We start from the raw sequence: 27773 nt of genomic DNA on the forward strand, positions 1-27773 counted from the left end.
CTCTCCACTTGCCTTGTTTTCCCCACTCTTCCAATCTTGGCCTTTACTGCCAGCAACTTCTTATGAAGTGGTACTCCATCCAGAGGATTGATTTCCGCCAACAGTATTGGATGTGTTCCAAGTACGTACTTCCTCCTCCATTATTCAGGTTTGAAAACTTACTTCCACTAAAACCTTTGTCACTAGTACTGACATATCCCAAAGCAAAACCAAAATGAAAAGCCCAGCAACAATGAATGTCTCGGTGTCTTGCAATGGGACTGACATATCCAATACCAAAAAGAATTCCCATACAACATCCAAAATTTGTTTAGAGTACTCTTTTTAACCATGGTTTCGGTCCTTTTTGCATTTGGTCTTGCTGCTTGCTCGTCACTTCTTTAGTTATTCTTACTACTGGTGCTCTTTATGGTGAGAAGTCGTCCATTAAGAGAGCTGTCAACCTTCTAGCATTAGCTCTAATCAATCTACTTGGTGTAGATGGATGCCCGACTCAACTTGCAGCTGTAAATTGACTACCAACCTGATTTGATATGATGCTTGAGATGGATTTTCCACTTGAGGTTCATTCAGCTGAAGGTTGAGCTTCACTTACAATTGTGTAGATTTGGGAATGTAACTAGGGTTTCAGATTTGGGGAAATGTAGAAGAGGGAAAGTGAGAGAATGAGGGAAAATAAGTTGACTATTGCAAGCGCGCGATCTCACCAATCCAATTCCAAAGAATTTGCTCTGGGAAGTTGTTAAGGAATCTCTGAGGTGGTTGGCGTTGGATGTTTCGATTAAAATCATGCCTCCCCACTTTACTAACTTTATGTTTCCAAATTTGTATTGGATTTCAAAATCGAAATTTTACTAAACTAGTATTTACGAGATTCACGAGCAACTCACGTGAAGGGTAAAGTTACCATTTTGAAAATATGCTCAGCGCCTTCTACTGATTCAGCTTTAAGACGTCGCATTCGGTCCTGTAAGTTTAAATTGGGTATAAATATAAAGAAATATAAGTACTATGGTAAAAGCTAGATACAAGTAAATTTACTTACATTATTTTCTTTAGCAACAGGACTAGTCCATACCTTACTACTACTAAAGTGGGCTCGACAATAGAATTCGATCTTTCCAATAGGTTCCTGAGTCTCGGAGTCACACTATAAAGATTTGAAAATGTATGCCTTTATAATTTACTTCAAATAATATCAAACTGCGGAAAAGCAACCCAATGAATGTAAATAAAAAATATTATATATTCATCCAAGTATCCTAGGAATGGCTTTGAACCACCACAATGGTTTGTTGGGAGCTTTTGCCGATTACTTGAATTTTGCTCGCCAATTTTCTGCAATAAAATAAATATAATATCAAAACCAAATAAAGCTAGAAAAAATTATAAACCAGACACAAGATTGCCATCTGTATTGAGCAATGCTAGCATCATTTCAACACAACCTTTATTATAAACATAATACTTGGAAGACATACACACTCCCCATGGCAGTTGCCAAATTAGCACAATAAGGTATATTACCTTGAAATCTTATCTTCTAAACCAATCACAACATGCATTTCATTTTTCTTGTGCTTAGCCACTCTAAGAGTGTGATCGTGCGACTCCATCATTTCTGAAACTCCTATAGTGCTTGTGAAGATGAATACAATTGAAACAAATAAATAAATAGTAAAATAAAGTATAGATGTCAAACTTGCATACACTTTCTTACATAGGATTTCTTAACAATATACGATCATGATTAAAAGATGCCATTAAACAAAGCATTACAAGGTGGCATTCACTGGCATTCAACTAACGACTACAAAATTACATTCAACCTACTTGTATGGCCCGTAAATCTATACATGATAAATTTTTTTACAGGCAACCAAAATCAGTAATGGCAACTCATTTCAATTACATGGTATGTAACCACGAAAACCAGTGAAATTTTTTCTCTACCAATAACCTGACACATATATAACGTACATTTAAGCACCAAATCCATTGCTATAAATCCCCTTTAAGATTTTTGTGAAACTACAGTCTTGATTATCTTACAACTCTGAATCTCAGAACACAAGGTACTCTTATAACTTCTTTTATCTGCTTCTTAGTTTACGCTAGAAACTTTTAACACATGCAGTAACCATGAGTATTGTTACTTGATATATACATATATAATCATTTAATTTAGACACTTGCATATGTAATATAGTAGTGAGATATCTTGCATATGTAATATAGTAGTGAGATATCTATTACTGCAGAGATGTTATGAGGTATTGGTGCTTATATTACGAAGAAGGTAAAAACAATAAGGAGAAGAAAGATAAAAAATAACAGTAGCAGCACGAAGAAAATAGGCACGGCCAAAGCAATAGCCATGGTGGGAGCACAAAAGGTAAAGAATGAGACATCAGTAGGTAACAAATGGATCAAGATCCAATGCCAAATCTATACACATGATAAAAAGGCAACTTGGTCTCATACATAAGTCATCTCACAAAGCAAGCACATGATGGAAACCAACAAGCACCTATTTCATTTTTTTTTAATTTAATCACCCTTAAATGGAAACCAGTACCAATTCAAACCACTTCAGTTACATGGTACGTAACAACAAAAACCAATGAAAGTTTTTCTATACCAATAACCTAACACATATATAGCACATTTAAAAAAATAAATTGAACAAATATGAAACAAGGAGAATCATACAGAAAATTCAATAATGAACTACCAAACATCCAAAGGTCAGCCAACAAACCAATAATACACAAAAACAATTACCATAAGTCATTCATACTCATAAATTAATGAGAGCATCACTAAGAAGTTTATTAGAACCTAAAACACTACGGGGATTGTGTACAGAAACAATGGCGAGAACCTTAATTCCTATAGATAAACAATAAAAAGGTAAATAAATTACGACAAGGGGGTAAGAGATAATGGAGTACGAAATAGAATAAACCACTACAAAATATTTGAGCTTTGACAATGAAAACTTCAAACTTCAATTCATTTAAAGATTGTAACTTTAATTCCAGAATTCAAAACCAAAAAATGGAACTTGAAGCATATAAGCGAGGAGACTATCTCAATTTAAAGGACGTACTAGTCGAGAATCACTAATCAAGGAAGCTTTGACGTTGCCGATTCACCATATTTAAGCTAAAACAAGACCAATGGTCTAAGAATGGATGAAATCAATAAGAAAAAAGAAAAGAAAAAGCATTACAATGAAAAACCAGTTTGAAAAAGAAGAAGAAGAGATTGAATTAAAATAGCCTAACATATTTTGTGGTACGCTCTGTGTCAGTCGATGAAGAATGATTTTTTTTTTTTTTTTTTTTTTTGGTAGTTTGTTTTTTTTTTCTTCGATAATAGGTAGTTTGTATTTAAGGGTTTCTTTTGGTTTCCCAAATTTTTAGTGCAAGGTCTTTTAGAATTTTAGTGGACCGCGAAAACTATTTCTAACGAAAATGATCTCGCCCAATATTAAACACCTTATTGCCTTACGTGACACCAGTGGGCACTGCAATTACTATGCGGAAAAAAAAAATTGGACGAAAAAATATAAAACTTATTAAAGACGCCAAGGGCGTTGCTAAATCCAAAATACCTTTTTGCAACCATTGTGGCATAGCTAGTGCTTAATTTTTTCAGTAAAAATGAATTTCCACGTAAAAGAAAATTTCATATGAAAGCTTTTGCGGTGCTAGTTAGCGTAGCAACAATTAAATCCCAATAAGTTGGTACTAATAAGACGGAAACATTTTAGCAGCCCTATTAGGCGTTGCAAATGTTATGCTTTAGCAACAAAAATTAGGCATTGCAACAGACCCCTTCTGTTGTATTGGTGATGGTTTTTTCAATTTCGAGAATTCTTTTGAGATCTTGTTTGTTTTGGTGGTTAGTGTTGCGGCTGAAGAAGATACCCGACTTTTGAAAGTTTATTTCTTGCTCGGAGACAATTTTTAAAGTTTCCAAAGTATTTTTAAGATGATTAGTCTTGGAGAGGTTTGCTCTGCAAAAAAATGAAACTGTCATTGGCAAAGAAGAGGTGAGATATAGGTGTGTCACTTCGACTGATCTTTACTCAATGTATCTTCTTTTTTTTCTCAGCTTTGGTAAGGAGGCGTGATATGCACATGATAAATAAGAAAGGTGAAAGAGGATCACTTTGTCTGATGCCCCACTCTGGCTTGAGAAAACTTATAGGTGACCCATTAAGCTTGAAGGAGAGGGGCATAGTTAAGATGCATTGGTTTACCTGATTTCTCCATTTTTTGCAGAAACCAAGTGCTTCAATTCCATAGTTTCTAGAAGAAAGCCTCATTCTATTTTGTCAAAAGTTTTGCTTAGGTCTAGCTTTATAGCTGCATACAACCCGACACACCTTTTTTCTTCTTCAACGTTCTGACTATCTCATGAGCAAGGACAATGTTGTCAAAATTTTTTCTTCCTTTTACAAAAGCACTCTGGGATGGGGATATAAACTTATTGAGGAGAGATTTAATGTGGTTTGCAAGGATTTTTGTGATGATTCTAAGGCTAACATTGCAAAGGCTTATGGGACGGAATTGGTCCAGAGTTTTTGGTAGCTCACGTTTGGGGATTGAGGTGATATTAGTGTGGTTCATCTTAGTTAGGAGGTGGTCAGAGTTCATGAAGCTATTGATGGTATTTATAAGCTCAGGGTGGACGATATCCCAAAATTTATGGTAAAAAAACGGGGTAAAGCCATCTGGGCTCGGCGCTTTGTGAGGGTCCATGGAGAACAGAGCATCTTTGACTTCTTCTAATGTGATCTCTTTGATGAGGTCCCCGTTATCATCGTCTGTAATGATGGGGTCAATGATGTTGAGCTAGTTTATGTTTCTAGTAGGGCTTGAAGAGGTAAAAAGACCTTTGAAATGTTCTTCAATAACAATACTAATAACATGTTACTCTTCTGCTCAAGTTCAATCCGTCTTTTTTAATTTGTTAATCTCAATATGGTTTCTTCGAACAACAGTTGATAGGTGAAAATATCGAGAGTTCGTGCCATCACAGTGTTGCATAGTATCCCTTGATTTGTCCTTCCATAACTTTTCTTCAAGTTCGATTGCTTGGTTAAATTCTTCTAGGATCCTACTTTCGAGGGATGGGCTAGATTTTGGGTTTGGCAGACACTTTCTTATCTGATGGTGGAGAACCTATGTACTATCAAGAGGCACTTGAAGGTACAGACAAAGAGAAGTGGTTGAAGGCCATGTAAGATGAGATGGGTTCTTTGCATAAGAATCACACTTATAACTTAGTTGAGAAACTAAAAAGAAGAAAAGTTCTCAAGAATTGGATCTTCAAAGTCAAGCATGAGGAGAAATCCACATCCAAGGCACAAAGCTCGCCTTGTTGTGAAGGGATTCAGTCAAAGGAAAGGTATTGACTTTGATGAATTTTTTTCTCCTGTAGTTAAGATGACTTCTATTATGGTGGTATTGGGTCTGACTGCAAGGATGAACCTAGAGGTTGAGCAACTAGATGTCAAGACATCTTTTCTTCATGGAGATCTTGAAGAAGATGTGTACATGGATCAGCCAGAGGGGTTTGAGGTCAAAGGCAAGGAACACCTAGTATACAAGCTAAAAAATAGTTTGTATGGGTCGAAGAAAGCACCGAGACAGTGGTACATGAAGTTTGAGTCCTTTATGGTAAAACATGGATACAAGAAGTCTGCTTCCAAACATTGTGTGTTTGTTCAGAAATTTCTAGATGGGGATTTCATAGTGCTCTTGTTATATGTGGATGATATGTTGATTGATAGTTGGCCAAAACATCAATAAGATATCCAAGCTGAAAAAAGACTTGAGTAAGTCCTTTAAGATAAAAGATTTGGGTCAAGCAAAGCATATACTTGGGATGCAGATCACTCGTGATAGAAAGAGTGGGAAATTGTGGCTTTCTCAAGAAAGCTACATTGAGAAGGTGTTAAAGAGATTCAACATGGATCAAGCGAAGCCAGTCAGTTGTCCGCTTGGTGGTCAGTTCCGCATGACCAAAGATATGTGTCCAAAGGGTGAGCATGAGCAGAGTTAAATGGAAAATATTATTTATGCATCCATAGTGGGTAGCTTGATGTATGCAATAGTGTGTACAAGATCAGATATTGCTTTTACTGTTGGTGTTATAAGCCGAATTCAGTCAAATCCGGGTAAGGAACATTCGAAAGGTGTTAAGTGGATATTAAGATATCTCAAGGGCACTTCCAAGGCGTGTTTGTGTTTTGGTGGGAGTAAAACCTTGCTTGAAGGCTACACATATATAGACATGACAGGTGATGTTGACTCTATGAAGTCTACTTCCGGTTATCTGTTTACTTTTGCAGGGGGAGCAGTTTCTTGGCAATCTAAGTTGCAAAAATGTGTTATCTTCTTCACTACAGAAATCGAGTATATTACAGCCACTAAGTGTTACAAAGAGATGCTATGGATGAAGAGGTTCTTCGATGAACTAGGGCTAAAGCAGAAACAAATTGTAGTTCTATGTGACAGTCAAAACGCCATCCATTTGAGTAAGAATCCGAGTTTTCATTCTAGATCCAAGTACATACATGTGCATTATCATTGGATATATTAGAGAAGTTCTCAAAGACAAGCAATTGTGCATTGAGAAGATCCATATCGACAAGAATGGGCCGGATATGATGACCAAAGTTTTACTGAAAGGTAAGTTTGATGTTTGTTATGCTACCGCCGGAATGGTAGCACACTCCTACTGTTGATTTGGGAATGCATGGAGGTATCCCCTTCATGGCTTGGGAGGGGGAGGTTGTTGGTGTTATCCCTCACATGAGGAAGAAGGAAAAAATAGGTACTGTTCGTGTGAAGAAGTCGAGCGAAGCCTTCCATTAATCGTGTACCTAAAAGCCACCAGCGCTCTTGTCGTGAAAAAGAAGATAGTTTTTTTTTCAGCCTCTCATGAAACATGTCTACTAGAGTTTGGGAAACTGGAAAAATAAGAGGGCGTGCACGCTCAGATTGGCCTTGCCAAGAGCGTGCCCGCGCTCATGCCTAAACAAACCGAGTTCTGATTTTTCTATAGTAAGTATGAAATTTCGCAGATGCGTCGAAATTCAGATTACTATAAAAACAAACATTAGGTTTTGGAAAACCAAGTCTTGAATAGAAACCCAATTTTGAGAGCAACCAAAATTGAGAGGAAACTCTTGCAAAGAGAAAAAGCTTGTAAGGAGAGATGAGTGATCTAATAAATTTGGAGAGACTGGAGAAGAGTGATTGTAATCTTCCTTCCCATACTTATAAAATGATTAGCTCTTGTGGAAGTAGACATCATTGGTCGAACCATAGTACATCTTTGTATTGTGGTATGTTTTATTTTCTCTATATTTTTATTGCTTGTTTTGTGATAGTTATATCCATAGTTTAGGATTGTAGTTGTTGGTTGTTGGTGCAGTTTGATGAGTTCCGCGGTGCTATCCTGATGCTGCTGAGAAAGGATGGACGCAACCTCGCTATGCTGTTGGAGGAGTACTTCACACTGATTGCTCAAGCATTCATTAACTCCGTCCATATATTGCTTGTGCGCAGCCTCAGCACCCTTGAGTTCATCCAGCGCCTTGAGCTTGTCCATTTCCGCGGCCTCCAGTTCTCGCTGGAGACGAGCGCAGGTGTCTCGCAACTCTTCAAGCTTGATAGCCTCCTTCTCCAATGATTCCACCTTGGATTTTGCCCTGAATAGACGGCGGATCATGTAAGAAATATCTAGGCTTACCTGAGAATGAGGGAAGAGTAAGAAGACGGGAAATAAGAGAAAGTAAGTATACAAGCAAAGAGTGGAATTACCATCTCCCATTTGGTATAGAAAAAGGTTCGATGTTGTTCAAAGGATCCCCCTTCCGCGTAAGCAAGATCTTTTGGGATATGGGAGTCATAGAACAAAACAGATGCCACGGTAGGGTTCTCCAAAGCCGAGTCGCCGATATTGACGGTGAGACTACAAACCTTGAAGGTAGGGTAGAAGACGTCAGGAGTGTCTGCGAACCCCTTATCGTGGACAGTCGCTAGTTCCTTGCCAGGACGACGAGTATGGTAGGGATTAAGCACAGGGTTGACGGTCGCAGTAGCGGCGGCCGTGGGAGTTGGATCCTCGGACACTGAGGTTCGCAGCCGTTTGTGTGGAGGCTCGAGCGAAAGAGCAATTTGGGTGGTGGAGGAGGGGACCTCTATCACGTCTTCATCATCAGAGCCATTGTCAAACAACTTCCTCTTGGAGATGTCCATATCAGTGTGGGAAAAGTCTGCAGATGGGGAGTGAGGGGATAGATATTGGTCTTCCTAGGTAGAGATGGCTTTGTAAGAAGACAGAGTGGCGGGAGCAGCCGGGGAAATGGGAGAGGGGGGGTTAGGTCTGCGGACAGTAAGCTTTGTCAAGTTGCCTTTCTTGGATTTGCACCTTTTCACAAGGGGAGGAGAGGTGCGAGGTTTTCTTTCCTTAGGGGGTGGGGGACAGTAAAAGGGAGCATTGTATCCGCCAATTGTTTGAAGTTAGGGGTTGGATAGAAGCGGAGTGTTAGAAGAAGGGTCAATGCCGAGGACCGCGGGTTGGGAAGATCCTTGATCGCAGAGTTTTTGGAAAATGGTGGCGGTCTCGTCAGCGTAAATGTGAGACTTCAAATCTGTCCTCCAACCTGCGCAAAGAAATAACAACGTTACCCTTCATAAAACAGACAGTGAATATCAAGGGAGAGATGGAAAGAGGACTCACCACTAGGCAAGAAGGCAAGATGGTTAAGATTTAGTTCGGGTGGGAGATCCGCGGATAAGAAATTCCCAAAGACATACAATGGATAAAAATGTCATGTCTTGTCCGAGGTGGTGACACGAAGGACAAAGGATTGTTTCCGAGGACGGACACAAAAAGAATAATAACCTACACTGACATCTTTGGTGCTCTTCTTTATGTAATAGTGAGCAATTATATCGCGGCATGATATTTTGGGTACACCAGACTTATTGTAATGGTTCGCGACATACATGACTCTCCGAAAGTTGCCAATGCCTTGGCAAGGAGGGATGTTGAAGTGGTTGCATACCTCGACATCTAGAAGAGACAATGGGAAGCGGAGTCCAGCGATGATTTGCCTAACTGTAGCCACCAGACACCCCGGTCGGTAGGGAACTAAGTGAGGGAAGTAAGTTAGGTCAGGCACGTGTTCTAGAATGATATCAATGGAGATGCCGTAGGTGGCCTTGACCACCTCTAAATTAGGTCTACGACTTTGAGGCGGTGGCGGTAGAAGAAGGGAACACACAGTTTGAAAATGGTGGAGAGAAAAAGAAACAGTTTAAAGACAGTGCAAGAAAGAGAAAGAGAGAGAAAAGGACCAACCTGAAAGAGTGAAAAACTAGTTTGGATCTCAAGCACCGGAATGCTTACAGTGGGAAGAGAAACAAGGAGCAGCAGCACCACCAATCGGAGGGATGAAAGCAAGAGTGTGAGGGAAGAGGAAGACAAAACGTGAGAGAAATAGCAAGGGACTAAATGAAAGGGGAGGAAGATTGAGCGGGATTTTATAAGGGGGATGGGCAAAATAGTAATTAAAAGGTGCTGAAATCAAGGGGGCACTAAAAGGAACCTACAAAAAGATGACATGTGGACGCACAGGAAACGAAGAGACGCTGACCTCATGCACGTGTCGAACATGTGAGGCCAGTGGTACATGCGAAGGGATATGTCATGGACTAAAGAAAGAGTCAAAGCCCGATCACAACCATGATCGCGGACTCGATGGGGGGCATCTATGGTGGTAGGATCCGGGGTATGGGAGATCAGTAGTGGGATGAACCCGAAGTAACATACGCTGCGGAGGTGCGGTGTAGATGATCGGACCGCGGACTCATAGGTACGACACGGGAACCCTACACATGGAGAAAAGAAGACCGAGAGATGGAGGGACAGTTGTATGACGGGGATGAAAGGGGAGTGTGGTATAAAGAGGAAGGAGAAGGAGAGAGAAGGAGACAGAAGAGGAGGTTTTTTCAGAAAGGAGGGAGGGGCTAGACCTAGAGGAAAAGGAGTGAGAAAATAGTGTAAAAGTAAGTAAGGTACAACAGTTATGTTGCACATATGGGGTCGTGGTGTTGTGTGTTCCGTTCATTCATACATGCTCACTTAAATTTTAAAATGCCAGCTACACACTAGTATTCGATCAATCATTTAAGGTCTATAAATGAAACCTTGAAAAATAGAATGACTTTAGGTGTAGAAGTTCTCTCAAGAGAAACAATCAAGCCTTCCACCCCCTAACATCCCAGCATCTAAGAAACATCAAACTAGCCCTTATAGATCGATCAGTTCTTTCCACCAACATATGTTCCTTTAATTTTCATCTACTCAATAGCTTGTCAGTAAGAGGTTCTTTTTGACAAATTGGCTATATAGCTGCTCTCAAAATTAAATCTGCCAATGAGTTACACATGGTTAGCCCAACGCGTATGGAGGTAGTAATGGCACTCTTAGTCTCTTACTAAGATGTATCATTACTGAGATGGGTAGTTTATTTGAGAACTTGCCTAATAGGATGAGTGAACAACTGTCTCAACATTCTTTTGGTTATCTCATTGTGACTACAGTATCTTGGGCATTAACTGATGAAAGTGAAACAAAGTTGCATTGTTTGGCCACGAAGTTGAGGGAGCTGAGTCTATTATGAAGATTGATGATGAATGTATAAAGAAATCACAACATGATGATGGAGCATTATTTCGTGATTGTTTTAGTGAACAGTTTTATGCATACTGAGATACAGAGGCATTGGTCTTATCATTTAGTAGTTGGTGTAGGTGCCCTTACTATGAAGTGGATTTTGGGTAGGGAAACCCATATGGGTAAGTCATGTTAATCTGCTTCATGAGAATCTTATAGTGTTTATGGATAAAAAGAATGGTGATGGAATTGAAGCATGGGTGACCTTACATGAAGAAGACATGCCTAGTTTTGAATTTGATAAAGAGCTCCTTGCTTTCGCCCATGCAAATCCATCAGCCTTTCCTTCTTGATTCTCACTTTTCTATAGCAGTATACGCATATTATAACCTGTGAGGTGGCACAGAGTGTATCCAATTATCGATATTTTGAGTTGTTGATGTATTGTGTTTTCCCAAATTCGTCTATATTAGAATATGTCCTATATGTAAAGTCCCACGTTTCTATAAATGTGGACGTTCATATCTAGTAGTTTTTATTCCCATATTTTGGGTTACTTCACACCCAAGGTAGGTTAGTATAAATATGTAACTCTGGGTAGATAACACAAACTCAATCACTCTAACCATAATCAATCTCTCTCTTTCAATCAATCAATCTCTATTCTTCTCCATTGTTCTTATTCTTGGTTTCTCTCAATATATCAATGTCACAACTCTCCTAGCATCACCACTAACATAGATTTTAACATGGTGTTAGAGCGTCAGGTTCAAATCAAAGTTTAGTGGTATGCTAGGAGAGGAATCCCTCACCAACAATCAAAATCAAAATCAATTTTTTTCAATTTTGAGTATTCAATTCAAATCAAGTTTCAATCTTTCTAATAAGAAGAAGTTCTTCTATCTCGATTCAAGTTTCAATCTTTTTATGGATGGATTTACTGTTCACTGGCACTATTCACTAGTACTATTCATCGTTCATGTTCACCGATAATATTCATCATACTGTTCACGACACTGTTCATCGTCACTGTTCATAACTACTATTCATCGGTACTGTTCACCATTATTGTTTATTGTCATGTTCAAGGTTCCGCAATCTCTCGTCTCATTATCCTCCATGGTTTGAAGTCAGTATTCAAGGTTCTGCAATCTCTTTGTCTCATTATTTTCCATAGTTTGAAAGCCAGATTTTGATTCCTTTTATGCCGTAGTGGTGCCAATTCAAGTACTCAGTATTAATCTCTCAGGTTGCAGTCACATCATTACTGCCCTATTCATATTCATCTCTCAGGTTGCAGTCACATCATCACTGCACTATTCAGATTCATCTCTCGCCAGGTCATCATCTCACGTGTTTCTCGTTTCTAGTTTGTGCCTGTGGTACAACTTCATTATTCAAGTTAGGCCATTGTCTACACCGACAGTTTCACTTTCCAGAACGTCTCGTCTCAACATTTATTTGAGTTCTTCAACTAAAGGCAGTTCTATGCAAAAGGGGAGTCAGTATTCTTATCTTTTTTTTGCCATTCAAGCTATAATTTGCATAGTTTACGACATTGCAGCTTGAAGGGGAGTATTAGAATATGTCCTATATGTAAAGTCCCACGTTTCTATAAGTGTGAACATTCATATCTAGTAGTTTCTATTCCCATATTTTAGGTTACTTCACACCCAAGGTAGGTTAGTATAAATATGTAACTCTGGATAAATAACAAAAACTCAATCACTCTAACCCTAATCAATCTTTCTCTCTCAATCAATCAATTTCTATTCTTCTCCATTGTTCTTATTCTTGGTTTCTCTTAATATATTTCTCCATAGTTTGATTGGTAAGCCTGTTTTTAAATGAGATCAGTAACTCTTTGATGCTGGCGAGGTTCGAGCCCCAGACCTCTGGTATCATCACCCAAAGGTTTTACCAACTTTGCTAGTCGGCACCTGCATTTCTCTTAATATATCAATGTCACAACTCTCCTAGCATCACCACTAACATAGATTTTAACAAAAGTCATACTTAAATCTTGGGGAATTATGTTGCAAACAATCTCCTTGGAATAATTCATCTAGTTTCAAATTTTCTACTATGTAATGGCTAGATGCATTCTCATGGTACCGGAAAGAAATATATGCTGAAAATCACAGGCACATCAATACTATTCAAGGAATGTTAAGGCACATAACATTGTTGAAGTCCGAATCATGCTAAAACCTAAATCTTGGACTTACAGTGCATCTCGTATCTTCTTCTTCTTTAAGGCAATGCTATTAGAGTATTATATACATGGTTTTTCTTTCTCACTTTTCATTTAGTTGATTTTGATAGAGTATTAATTAAGTAGTGGTATTTGTCATTAAATGAACTCAGTTATTGATAAATTAGAAAGAGAGATTTGAGAATATTTACTTGATTGATTTCTAATGAGATTACAATGGTTTATATAGAGATTACAAGTTCCTAAAATAGTAACAAACACAAACGATGGATTTCTAAATAGGATGTGAGGCGCGGGTGCGCTCTAATTGTACTTGAATAGAGTGCGTGCGTGCTCTGCACTTTGACATGTAGAACAACTTCTAATACTCTCCCTCAAGTTGGAAAGTGAATGTCAAGAACTCCCAACTTGCAAATTAATCTCAGAAAGGTGTCCTTGCCGAGAGGTTTAGTGAAGGCATCAGCCACCTGATCTGAGGATGGAACGAACGTAGGAGATAGTAACTTGGCCTGTATCTTGTCATGTAAAAAATGACAGTCCAATTCGATGTGCTTTGTTCGTTCATGAAAAACTGGATTTTGCGAGAGATGGAGGGCGGCCTGATTGTCGCAGAATATGTTCATCAAAGAAGGATGAGAGATGTAAAAGTCATGCAGAAGATACTTCAACCATTGAAGTTCAAACGCAATGGTAGCCATGGAACAATATTCGACTTTAGCAGAAGAATGGGATACAGTGCTCTGTTTCTTTGTTTTCCAGGATATAGGGCTAGAACTAAGAAAAGTGCAATAACCACTAGTAGAACGACGAGTGACAGGGCAGCCAACCCAATCAGAGTCACAGAAACCAGAGATGTGTAAAGAACTATTAGCGGATAAGAGAATCCCTTTGTTAATTGAACTTTTAAGGTAGCAGAGAATACGATGAGCATTATCTAGATGTGGAGTTTGTGGGGACTGCATGAAACGGCTGAGATAATTAACAGAATAAGTGATATCTAGATGTGTAATTGTGAGATATAAGACACGCCCAATCAAACAACGATAGACAGTAGGATCTTGAAGTAATATGTCATTATCGATATGGAGGTTGATGTTTTGTTCCATAGGGAACTTAGAAATACGACCACCAGTGGTACCACAATCAGATAGAATGTCTAAAAGATATTTGCGTTGTGTAAGAAATTATCCTTCTTTGGAATGAGCCACCTCAATACCCAATAAATATTTTAGACGTCCCAAGTCCTTGATATAGAATTTTTCTTCTAAAAAATGCTTCAAGTTATGAATGAGAGATGGATTGTTGCCTGTGATCAGAATGTCATCCACATAAACAAGAACAAATGTAGAATTAGAACCACAAATATTAGTGAATAGAGAATAATCACACTTAGACTGAGTGAAGCCGACAGTGATAAGAGTGGTAGATAGTTTGGCAAACCATTGCCGAGAAGCCTGCTTGAGTCCATATAAAGACTTATTGAGGCGGCAGGATCCCGTGGCTCCCCGCTTTAGCGAATCTAGGAGGTAAGGTCATATAGACAGTTTCATCCAAATCGCCTTGGAGAAAGGCATTGTGGACATCCAGTTGATAAAGGGACCAATGTTTGATAGCAGCAATGGAGAGAAGTAATCAAACAATGACTAATTTAGCAACGGGTGCAAAAGTGTCATGATAGTCTTGGCCTTCAATCTGATTGTAATCCTTGGCAATAAGACGAGCTTTATAACGTTCAATAGAACCATCTGAATGATATTTAATCTTGAAAACTCATTTACAACCAATAGGCTTATGATGAGAAGATAACGGAACAAGAGTCCATGTATTATTCTGTTCCAAAGCTGTAATTTCAGCAACCATAGCAGCTCTCCATTATGGAATTTTGACAAATTGAGAAAAGATGTAGGAACAACTGAAGAAGACACTTTAGACAAAAAAACTTTATGACAAGTAGAAAAATTAGTGTCAGAAAAATAAAAAATCATAGGATATGGAGTGGAAGACCTTGTTATCTTAGAGTCCGATTGGATGAAGTTGGCCGAACGAGGGACTGTAGGTACCTTGGTGAGAGTAGGACAGTGATAATCTTTGATGAGAAGTGGTGGGGGGTTTCGCACTCTAGTAGATCGAGGTGAGGTAGGAGGGTTGGGGTGTGGTGGCTGAGGGAGTTCCAAAATTGCGGGTGACGGAGCTTTCGGAGTTAGAAGATTATCAGGAGGGAGGGCGCGTTCGCGCTTTGTCTGTACTGGAGCAGAGGGCGTGCGTGCTCTATCTACTGGAGTTACAAGAGGGAGGGTGCGCGATTTGTTTTTTGATCAGATACGCGCCAGCCTCTCACCGAATTACGGAGAGAATTGAATGTCGAAAGTTTCATTGTCTGGGATGGGTAAGGGATAAACTAGCAGATGTGATGGTGGGGAAGAGAAATATTGATAGGGGAATACATTCTCATGGAAAATCACGTCACGGGAAGTATAAATTTTCTTGGAAGATAAATCATAAATGCGATAGCCTTTTTGAGCATAAGGATAACCAATGAAGATGTTAGGTTTCCCACAGTGATCAAACTTATTTTTAATGGAAGTGTTGTGAGTAAAACATAAACAATTAAAAATATGAAGATGGGCAAGAGTGGGAGGTGTTGTAAACAAAAGCTCATGAGGTGATTTGCCATTTAACAAGGTGCTAGGAATTTTAATAATGAGATAGCATGCGGTGAGAATGCATTCACCCCAGAAGGATAATGGGAGATGAGCTTGAAAATATAATGCTCGTACAACGTTGAGTAAGTGATGATATTTTCTTTCAACAACATTTTGTTGGGTGGTAGCAACGCAACTACGTTGGTGGATAACCCCATGTTTGGAAAAAAAATTGTTGCATGTTATGGGATATAAATTCGGATCCATTGTCGGATCGAAGGACTTGGATTTCATGAAAATGGTCATCAATGTTGCTGTGACCAGATATGGGCGAATGTATTGTAGAATGAAATTGAGTATGAACCATGACAAAAAAGGATTGTAAATGCATGGCAGTTTCAGATTTGACAGTCATAAGATAAATCCATGTAGCACGACTAAAATCATCGACAATAGTTAAGAAAAAATGAGCATTGGAATAGGATGGTAAATGAAAAGGACCCCAAATGTCACAATGAATCATTTGGAAAGGTCTAATAGTTTTTATTGAACTATGAGAAAAAGATAAACGTGTTTGCTTAGCTTGCGGACATACTATACATTGCAAGTAGCATTATTGGAACTAGAAATGAAAGGAAAATGCTTAGCTAAAATATGCAAAGGCGTGGAAGAGAGATGTCCTAAGAAATAATGTCATAAATTATTGGTGGTGGAGTTGTGGGATGAGAAAACGGAAGCTAGTTAGAGATGGTAGAGTCCCCCATTAAGCCGTCCCAATCCAATCTTCTTCTTCGATAACTGGTCCTGAAAAAGGCAAGAATCATTAGTGAACGTGACAGAGATAGGGTGAGATTTGACTAGTACATTAATGGAAAGCAAGTTAAAATGAAAAGTGGGAACAAACAGAACGTTGTCAAGACGCAATAGAAGAGAGAGAATAACACTACCAACATGAGTAATTAAATGGTCTGTTCCATCCGGAAGTTTAAGAGTATAATGTGTTAAACAAGTATGATAATGAGAAAACAGATGTAATGATGAACAGACATGATTGGTAGCACCAGATTCAATGATCCATATGGATTTAGAAAACCACGAGAGAGATATACCTGTCAGATTTGATTGTGAAGTGGTACTACCTGAATCAAGCAAACTGAGAAATTGGTTGTATTGATCTATGGAGAAAATAGGAGAATTGGAGTTCGTAGCAACCAAATTGGCTTAAGCAGGCTTGGGGGGGATAACCGTGAAGTTTGTAACATGTACCAATATGATGTCCAACGCGGTTATAGTGATTGCAGAATGGACGAGCGCATGCACGCTTTGGTTGCCCTATATCCGAAGCGCGCCGAGGGTCATCGCTACCGAACCGGTGTTGTGTTCATGGAGGTTTAGACGGGCCTGATTTCGAACAAGAAGCCCAGTTGGTCTTTTGAAAGTGGGTACTCAGGGTAGCAACGTCTGGAGCATAAGGAAGAGAGAGTGCATGAATCTCTTGTTAGTTGCTTCTCTTCCTGTCTGATTAAAGAATAAATCTTGGACATACGAGGAAAAAGATCCATTAAGAGAATTTGACTGCGAATGGATTGAAAACGAGCATCTAGGCCTTGCATGAATTTCATAGAACGACCATCTTCAATCTCGTTGGCAAAAATAGATGCATGACCACAAGTACAAGCAGGCATAGTAGACAAAGAACTTAATTCATCCCATAAAGATTTAAGCAAAGTGAAGTAAACAAATACCGGACGATTGTCTTGTTTGAGAAGAGTGACGGAATCCTTCAGTTGAATGACCTTGGATGCATTAGCTTGTGAAAAGCGGTCACCTAGATCTTTCCAGATTTCGAATGCAGAGTCGGCATAGAGGATGCTTCCACGAATATCTAGAGTAACAGAATTGAGAATCCATGAAGCAAAGAGGTCATCACATCGCGACCACTTGGATTTTCCTTTGGGACTAGTGGGAGGGGTGACAGAGCCATCGACAAAACCAAACTTATTCTTTGCTCGAAGGGCTCTAGAGATAGATCGTAACCAAATCGGATAATTGTCACCGAATAACAGAGAAAAGACAAGAATAGCCGTGGGACTATCTGAGTGGTGTACAAAAAAAGAATCATCGGAACCTGGAGGAGAGTCATTATTGGTGTTTGAGGCGTCGGCTATTGAGAATTGAGAGGAGGCGGAAGCTTAGAGTGGTTAGGGTTAGGGTTTGGATCGAAATTAGGCTGATACAATGATAAATTAGAGAGAGAGATTTGAGAATATTTACTTGATTAATTTTTAATGAGATTACAATGGTTTATATAGAGATTACAAGTTCCTAAAATAGGAACAAACACAAACGGTGCGAGTCTGTACAAACACAAATGGTGGATTTCTAAACAGGATGCGAGGCGCGGGCGCACTCTAATTGTACTTGAATAGAGCGCGTGTGCGCTCTGCACTCTAACATGCAGAACAACTTTTAATAGTTATATATTCAAAGGGTATGATCCATGCGAGTATGCAACCTAGCATCCATTAAATAAAACATGTATTACTTGTAATGGACAGTTTTACATAAGATACAAAGGAGTAGGTGACACTATTTTTTATGCCAAAATTGAGAGCAAAATACGACTAAATAGGTGTTATTTTTGGTGATATTAATTATATAAGTTAATTCATAACAAAGTTTGCTCCGCCAAAACAGAAGAACAACATTTGATGGGAGAATCAATATGGGTGTACGTGCAGCTGAGGACCCTTGCACCCCCTTGGCAGTGATGATCTCTATCTATGACCTGCATGTTTGTCCAGTATAATGGTTGGACGCTTTTGTGTTCGATAATACTAGACACTAAGGCTATGTTTGGTTCAAGGAATTTAAAATTCCTGTAAAGTTGTTTCTCTAAGAAATTCTTTTCCTTGATTTCAAATTCCATAAAATCTTTTTTTTTTGTGTTTGGTTCAACTGAAAAAAAAAAATGTTTTCCAGAAATTTATTTTCCACCTGTTTGGTATATGTGAACTATATATAGGTTTCAATTGGTACCTTACACGAATTGGATACACAAGTCGTCTAGTAATCTAGTCCAGACTGAAGTCTTGCTAAATTGTAAGAAGAAAAAAACAGGTTCTACGTTGGAGTTGAAATCTTGATACATATGCTTCCCGCATCAAAACGGGATTGTCTGGTATGGCGTGATATAAAGCTTGGAGTCTTGCTGGTGACAATTTTATGCAACGTCATAGCACAATGTTCATTCTGTTCTTCCATTAGAGATTTTGCATAACCCTTAACTTATATGGCTAGCACGCAACAACAAGACCTTCAAAAGTCTGCAGCTGACATCAAAGCAACTCTGTGGCTTTCTCATTTCAGATTGTAGTCTCAGTTGCTGACTGCTGGTACTTTCTGCAGTATATAGGGTGGCTAGCTGTAGCCACTAAGAGAGTGTCTTATACCTGTTATGGTCTGGTTTGATTGCTTGCAAGATCAGCAGCTGAATATCGATCACCTTGTTACTGATATCAACTCGACACTCTCAACATTGGATTGTACGTGTGTGTGTGTGTCCTACAAAGAACTGGACTATAGCTTCCAGGAGTTACTGTTTCATTTGGCCTCTACTCAAAATCAGGTTGCTGACTTGCAGGTCACTTTCAAGGCTAGTGGGTGAAAACTTAATTTCAAGTTTAGAAGCTTTTTCCTATATATAGGTACCAAGAATACACCAAACATGATAGTGTTTTGAACAACAGAACCTTGTTGAATTTCTCCATATATGTATCTTGCATTCTCATTGAACTAAATTGACTTGTGAGTTATCTGTTCAGTAACCAAATGATGTAATAAGTTCAGCATAGAATACATTTCAAACCATCTCAGTGCACAACATAGAATACATTTCAAAACATGCCTACAGACTAAACACGCCTGATTCAAAACATCCCTACAGACTAAACATGCCTGATTCAAAATATCCCTACAAACTAAACATCCCTACAGACTAAACCTTAACACAGTCCATAGCACTATCATTGTTATACGATTGAATACCAAATAAGCTACAAAAGAGTAAAAAACCAACAGGTTCACCCCTCCTCTTAAACCATCCATTCCTATTTCCTTAAAGCACACATCACTCTTTTGCCGCAAAACTCGTCAACCAATTCATACGAAGTTCATGAGTCTTTGAAATAAACTGCTTCCCGGCAAGAGGGTTTTCAGTTAGATACTCAAAAGCTGAGTTTAACATTAGAGTATCAAACCCTTCCATGTTCATCACTTCATAGAAGACTCAGTCACAAAAGCTTTGATCGACGTTACTCACTGCATTTGCTAGGCGGGAAACTTGCTGCGACAACCCGTCAAGCTTCGAAAATGCTTCCTCCCACTGTCTACTCCTCTTTGCCTTTTGTGGTGCCCCTCGAGTCTCGCTTACATCTTCAATATCAACAGTTTCAGATTGTATATCTGCAATTGCCTTTCCAGAACTCCCTGTAGCTTAGTCATCCCCACAAGCAAGAGACAACTCATCATATTGCTCTATTGGGACATTCAACAAGCCTTTTGCATATGGATTATCCTACATAAATTCAATATCATCTTTATTAATACCATATGAGACCGATCCGACAAAGACTACCAACCAAACTATATATAATACCAAGCAAAATGAGTCGAGCATGAACATATAGAAAGTCAACTTGAATACCATCCTACAATGGTAAATAAACCAAGCTACGCAGGCTCGACTCGTATTGAATACAATAACACTCCCAATATTTATCACAAGATATACCTTGTCCTACGGTGACAATTCAGATTTTGAGATCAACACAACAAACATAGTTGATAGTAGTAGTTACTTTATTTCTTCTACACAGATTTTCTTTCTCTTCCCCCCCCCCCCTCAGGTTGTTGATCAACCTTAAATCAGGTGATACCCAATTAATGTATTCATACACCAGGATTAAGTTATCAGGAGAATTATTAAAAAATTCTTCCTTTCCCCCACTTTTCATTAAATCAGTTCAGTTAGATCTGGACCTCTGTAATGAAGAAGCTCAGAGTCCAACATACAAAGAAGGGGTTGATGGCAGACTTTCTATAGAAGCTTGCTGCTCAGTCAACACCCTAAAGACTGGTATAAGATTAGAAATTAAAAAACGAACAAGAAATAAAGGGATATACATACAAGGATTTACCCATCATCCAAACTAGGAATCAGGTTGCTCAGATTTAAATGGTGAAAGTAAAGCAACAATAGTAATGAAGAAACAAGTAATGAACACTACTTATGAGCAGTGTTATTTCAGACTGGATTATCCATTGACACCTGATGTTATTTCAGCAGTTTTTACTCTTTTCAATCACTAGTGTTTTGGAAGTGGCATGAAAATGTGAAGTTGTACACTGTAGCTAAGTGAATCAAATCAAATCTTGGAAATCTTGAACAATGTGATAATTGATAACAGAATTGACTAAGTCAACCTAGGAAAGTATTATTTCAATAGACTTAAGATACTACTGTAAAGATCCACATGGTGATGTTAATGCAAGAATATAATGCGGTACTCTCTTGTACATGCATTGCAAGTAAATCTTCAGTACCTGAATGGATATGAGGCATTTAAATGCAGGACACGGTGTAGTGGGTCAAACCACCATACCTTGTGCAGTGTCAAAACTCAAAATATACCACGAGAACTAAATCAACTAATCACCAGCATACTAACACTGACTTGAAAAATCAATGGATTTGTTGTTTACACTTCATAACCATGTTGAGATTACATATGTACCATCTCGTTTCTAGGCGTTTCACGCCTATATATGTTCTGTCTCGGACCTCCTCAATCTGCCCTTTCTACAAATTCGAGCTTTTAGGGCAATCGGCAATTTTCATCTTTACTTAATTGTTTAGTTACACTCCATGACACAGCCAACCTTGGGGCAATTTTCATCTTTACTTAATTGTTTAGTTACACTCCATGACACAGCCAACCTTGGGTATAAAAGAACACTAAACTTAGTTCAAACAACAAGCCTAATCATCATATAAACATATACCTCAAACAAACAACTTCAAGAACCAAAAGACATGGCAGTAAAAGATTCAACTGTTGAGTTTGAAAAAAAAAACAAATACCTCAATAAAATCTTCAACATCTTCTTTGTCAACTTTGATCATCTTAAGCTCATCATCCCACGCCCAACCGCTCCTTTCCTTAAGGCTCTTAATCATCGCATATTTTGCCTTAGTAGTTTTCATACGACCAACAACATTTTCCGCAGTGCAAGTGTCGTTAAAGGCATCGGAAACAGCTTTAGCCGCCTGTGTAAAAGTAGACTTGCTGAATGGTTTTCCCTTCTTTTCTCCTTTTCTCGCACACTCTGCTAAAAATGAGATAAAAAAATTCTCTTTTTTATCAGTCCACCTATAATTCTTTTTCTCTTGCTTGGACTTTTCTTTCACAGATTGTTGAGTTTCTTCCATTCCTGAATATTATGTTAGTCACATGACACAATTAACAAATCAATATAGTTATCCCGTGTATGGGACAAGCATGTGCAAGTAACCATCGCACATATCTAAACTACCTTAAGCATAACAAAAATTACATCAAACGTTATACAATCAAAACATAGTATCATATTAATCACCATTGAAGTCTTATACAAGCATAGAACTAGGAAAACAAAAACCATAATAGTCTATGTACAAAGCTTGCAACACAAAGCTTGCAACACAAATTCTTCTACAGTACAAACACCACTTGTTATCCCACTCCTAATTTTTCTAAAGTTGCTCTTTCTGTGTCACCTTTGCTTTTTTTTTCTTACTAAGTTGTTATCCCACATAACCTGTGCCATATTCAGCCTAAATGCAGCCCACTCTTTCTTTTGCTCACGTTGCTCCTTCTGAGTAAGTTTTGTTTTTTTCTTTGGAGGCTCTCCACTCTCAGGTTCAGGATCTGGCTATGAAAGGAACAAATCATTAGGAGCGACACCGATGATATAGTTGTGTAGGATACAACAAGCCAGGACCACATCTACTTGTGTATCAAAAGAGAAAAAAGACTCGGAATCATCTAATATCTTCCAGCGTTTCTTTAGGATTCCAAAAGCTCGTTCAACGGAGTTCCTTAATGATGAATGACAAACATTAAATAACTCCTTCTCATTTTCTGGTTCATGCTCACTCCATTCTTTCAAGTGGTATCTAACACCGCGAAATGGAGCAAGGAATCCCATGTGATTAGGATAACCAGCATCTACCAAGTAATATTTTCCTACAAGGGAAATAACATTATTTATAGGGATCATTATCTACCATATTACATAAGTAAATAATACGTTCATATATACATTTATATATATACCTTCGGGGGACTTTAAGTCCATTAGGTCTTGTTAAAGCATCTTCAAGTACCGAGGCCATGAGTGACCCTTCCCAACCAACTAACACATAAGTAAACCTAAGATCAAAGGAAACGGCAACCAAGACATTTTGCGTAGGTTTTTCTTTCCTCCCACGAAATCTATTGCGTATACCTTCAGGTACCTTCACACGAATATGAGTCCCATCTATTGCTCCAATGCAATCCTTATTTACAATCAATAAAAAACTAATTACTTAAAATATAAGAAAACTTTTAATAATTTTAACTAAAGAATATACTTTATTTTACCTTAAACCAAGGCCAGAATCTCACTTCATTACATCATATAATTGGAGGTGTTTCCATATCAGTGGTTGGTTCCACCACTAGATCCTTGTAAAGACTAAGAACCGCCTTTAGAATAATATGAAAATACCGATTAGTTGTTTCCCCCGAACGTAAAAAATTATGTTTGATGACTCGGGTTTTAACGTTATGCCCTATAGTATGAAGGAACTCAGCAACTTGCTCTTCAACTTTCGTATTCCTTGAATCTCTTAACAAATTCTTTTCTCTAAATAAAACAACCAACTTTCGGAACGACTCTTTACTCATTCTCAAAAGATCGTAACACTCACTATCATCATTGATTATACCATCCAAGTACAATTTTCTGTCGATGTCACGATTCACATATGGCTTCCTTGGTATGCTATCTGCTAGTGCGAAAACGGTAGTTACTGCACTTGTAACCACTGCCATAGCTCCAACGACGGCAGCTACCTTACGCGTCCTTTCAAAATCGTTGTCACTACTCATCTAAGTAAAAGGAAAGATCATAGCCAATGTTAATAATACAAACAAAGTACAAAGGATATTCAAAAACACAAGGCTAGATCGAACTATAGAAGAAGAAGCTTCAACATAAACTTTCAATTTCACAGTAAAAAAGGAAGTTTGCATACTAGTTTTCTGGTCTTGCAAACCGAAGAAGAAGACCAAAAACACACGCAAAACTCAAAACCAATATGAAACAGTAACAAAGTTTTACAAAATGAACAACTCGTCACTATATAAACATCAATAAACACAAATTAACTACCATCAACAATCTCGAAACACCAGATCTACAACATCCAAACCACATAAACAACAAAACATAAAAATCATAAATAGAAACAATTTTTTTTATTTTAAGTTAGTTAGACTGAGACTAGAGATAAATCTAGTGGGTGCTGGGTTTGGAAGAAGCAAATAATAACAACTCAACAACGGGGTCGTGGTAATGAGATTTCGACAAACAAAATGATTAAACACTGTAGAGAAAACAATCTATTTATGAGAGAAGAGAGAAGAGAGAAGAGAGGGGGACACTTACCTTCTCGAGCTTGATCAATTTTTTTTTTCCAGTTCACTAGCCGTGAGTTGTTGTCGGGATGGAAAATAGAAAACGACTTCCTTTTTTATTTTAAGTTAGTTGTTTTCTTTCCTTTTATGTTTTAGAGAAACCATTTTCTGTTTTTTTGGTTTTCCACATGTTACCAAACACGCGACGCATTTCAAATTCCTAGAAAACGTTTTATTTTCTACCCTTTTTCGTGAACCAGACAAACCCTAAGAAAAATTCATACATAAATCACAAATCGCTCTTACTTATTTTTGTGTCTATGTTCATTTAAAATAACCATGCAAAGCCGGTCATCTTTACAGAATCACAAAATGTGGTAATTCATAGCACAATCAAATGGGATTAGTTAGAACTTAGACGTTGATGTTTAGCTTATATAATTAAAAAAAAAAAAACTATCTAGACTCCTTTAATAACTCCATAGGGACGCCATATCTTATGTGGCATCCAAATTATATTTGTCTTTCCAAAAATTAAAAAACAAAAATAGAAACAAATAAATAACTAATAACTTACCCAATTAAATAACTAAACCCCAAAAGTAACAAATAATAATAATAATAAACTTGCCTATATTTCCACAAACAAATCAAACAAAAAATTAAAGGAAAAAAAAATCAACAAAATAAGTTGGGCACTCAAAAAATTCACCTTCCTCATTCTCAATTCCCCCTCTATTTCTTATCACAAAATTCCACTTTTAATAACTTTAGTTTATAACCAATGTTGCACGGATGCGGACACTGATGCAGACGCGGACGCGGTCGCAAACACGACAACTCAGCTGTAACTCAAAAAAATAGGACGCGGACGCAAATTGGACGCGGGAATTAAATAATATATTTATTTTATTTTAATAATTGAACATTATAATTTATAAACTAATTCATATGTATCATAAAATTCATGATTACTCAAAATAAACATCTACAAAATAACATATTTCCAAAGAGGAGGTTTTTCTTGTGTACTCATTTCAGTGGAATGGAAACAACTGCTCTTAGTAGAAGTCGTCGCGCTAAAAGTGCCTACAAGTTAAATAAATTCAAAATTAACTTTGAGCAGAGAACCAATTGAGTTAACTAGGTCAGATCGAGCATACTAAACATGAATGTACTTTATGATAAAAATTTGGAGTGTTGGTAACACAACAAATGATTTCGTCCATACCTTGAATATCTATTTTTGTCGTTTCTCCTCCTCTCCTCCACTTCAATCTCAATCCGATCCTTTATGTTTCAGTAAAGAGCAAATTACTAAACTTTTCACAAACTGTATTAAATTAGCCAGTGAGAATAAGATTAATCAGAAGAATACTTGAGAGTTAAGGTTGATTGATCATATGTGTGAGATTATTAGAATTGATACTCAAGATGATAGTGACGTAGAAACTAATTTCCAAAAGGTTCCCCACTCAAGTAATGGTTATAATGCTGAAAGGGTTGGAGAGCAAGAGAGGAGATCAGGATTGCCAGAAAGCAAGGTGAGAATGAGAAGCGATCAGGAGATTGAGAAGCTAGGTCGTGGGGGGTTTTTTTTTTCTTACTCTGTCTTTTTTTTTTGACTTGCGTCTTGACTTGGTTTGACCGCGTCCCAAATGCATCCTGACTTGCGTCCAATGTGATCGACTGCATCTTGACTGTGTTGATCGCGTCCGCGTCCAACGCGGACACAGCTCACACTCTTTAAGACATGCGTCCTGTGTATTAGAGTTTATAACTATTTGGAATGGAGAAAAAAAAAATTATGTGGTTCTTTATCTATTGACCTGAACAAATGGTTCATATATATGGTGTATATAAATATAAAAAAATAGGATAATTTGTTTCACACCAATTCAACTTTTTTTTTGGCATTGAGGTTTATTCTTTCTTTATTTGTTTGTGGAAATATAAGTAAGTTTTTTTTTTTTTTTTTGTTACTATTTATTTGTTTGAGTTATTTAATTAACTAAGTTATTTGTTATTAATTTGTTTCTATATTTGTTTTTTGAATTTTGAAAAGAGAAAATAGGATTTTAATGGAGTCTGAGTATACTCTATATAATTAAGTATGAAAGCCCTGATTGGGCGGTCAATAATATTTTCTCAACTCTGAGAATTGAAATAAAGAGGTGTGCTAACTACCTGACTTGGTCTTTAAATTTCAGAATTTAATTCCATATCAAACAGTCAAAAAAAAAAAGTCCGGATCTTCCCACCGGTGGAAAAGATCAAGTTTTACACCTTACAAGATTTGTTTTACACGTGTCCCATCATTTAACCCCCAAAATTAATGTAGGTAACGGTTAAGATAAAAAAAAAATCAGAAAAATTGCCACAAATTAGGAAAGAAAACACAACCCGCATACACAAAACTCTTTGCCGCCTTTTGTTCTAAGCATACCGCCAGGTTGAGAAATTGGTGTTTTAGTTTCCTTCTTTTTGTCCCGGTTCATTAACTCCCCAATAGACAGAGGCTTAAAACAGACTGAAGTAGACCCATATACCAACAAGAAGGATCTTAATACGAACCATGCAACCATAATACTCTAAACCAATATATATAACACTTTTTCGATACCGAGCATTCGACTACATTGAAAGGAATTTCTGTGCATAATCAAACGTGTGAACCCAACTAAATCCGAATTCAATAAACCCCCTTATATGCTCTTCTCTTACAGGAAAAGTCTTATATATTTCCGAAGACGAAAACGGTCTATGAAGGAAAAACCCCAACCTCACTCTATTAATTAAAGCGGCCTCTTTCTCAAAAAGGTGGGCAATACCATCAAATGATAATCATGTACCCAGACAAAGTCGTCTTCTAGGTTAATTACTTTAAGTATTTTATCAGCAAAAACCTTATTAACAGAAACATAAGCCTGCCATAATGATCTATCGAAACGACCTCCAAAATCCGGTGAAAGGGGTAACATGCAATGAAACAAATGCCAAAGTTATTGTTTACAAAAGCCATGATAATTTAGTGAAAATATCATATGGTAAAAAAGTGGCATGGGCACAATGAGTCAAGCAGGATTTGAAACACTTCATCTTATTCACTTGGGTGTGTCTCTTCTCTTAAACAACCAACATATATAACTTCAACTTCATCATGATCATGGTTGTTCGTCGTCATCACAACTATTTGAAGATGATGAAGATAACAAACCATCTTTAAGTTGAAGTAAAAGTCCAACCTTTGTTATCAGCTTTGGCGACTAGCTCTAATGGGTAATAGATTAGCTACAATTATAGTTCTATCTCGAGGCATATTATTAGTTTTGTGTCTGTGTAAGACAGTACTTGTAGCAATTTTTTCTAATTTTTTTTTTAATCTCAACTCCGTTACCTGCATTAATTTTGGGGGTTAAATGATGGGACATGTGTAAAGCAAATCTTGTAAGGTGTAAACGTGATTTTTTCCACCCGGGTGGAGAA

General features: G+C 37.7%; 1 protein-coding gene across 5 annotated transcripts; it reads right to left on the minus strand.

Annotated features, from left to right (window-relative positions):
* Positions 1-19317: 19317 nt before the first annotated feature.
* On the minus strand, positions 19318-25338 carry LOC147501547 (uncharacterized). Of its 5 annotated transcripts, none has more exons than XM_086606601.1 (3): positions 25320-25338; positions 21707-22056; positions 19318-20140 (listed from the first exon to the last, which is right to left on the minus strand). In XM_086606601.1, the coding sequence occupies exons 1-3, from the start codon at positions 25321-25323 to the stop codon at positions 20060-20062; spliced, it is 435 nt and encodes a 144-aa protein (XP_086462727.1). In that variant the 5' UTR covers positions 25324-25338; the 3' UTR covers positions 19318-20059. The 5 variants fall into 5 exon arrangements, 2 of the variants coding, with proteins under 2 accessions (XP_086462727.1, XP_086462728.1); XM_086606602.1 differs by lacking the exon at positions 25320-25338 and adding an exon at positions 24319-24417; XR_015221409.1 differs by lacking the exons at positions 21707-22056; positions 25320-25338 and adding an exon at positions 20605-21044.
* Positions 25339-27773: the final 2435 nt, after the last annotated feature.

The sequence above is a fragment of the Coptis chinensis genome, chromosome 4 (genome assembly GCF_015680905.1).
Source record: "Coptis chinensis isolate HL-2020 chromosome 4, ASM1568090v1, whole genome shotgun sequence".
Taxonomy (NCBI): Eukaryota; Viridiplantae; Streptophyta; class Magnoliopsida; order Ranunculales; family Ranunculaceae; genus Coptis; species Coptis chinensis.

Coding starts and splice junctions, on each gene's coding strand:
- LOC147501547 (XM_086606601.1), bottom strand. Junction 20,141..21,706: donor ATGTTGAAGATTTTATTGAG/GTATTTGTTTTT, acceptor GAATTTATGTAG/GATAATCCATATGCAAAAGG.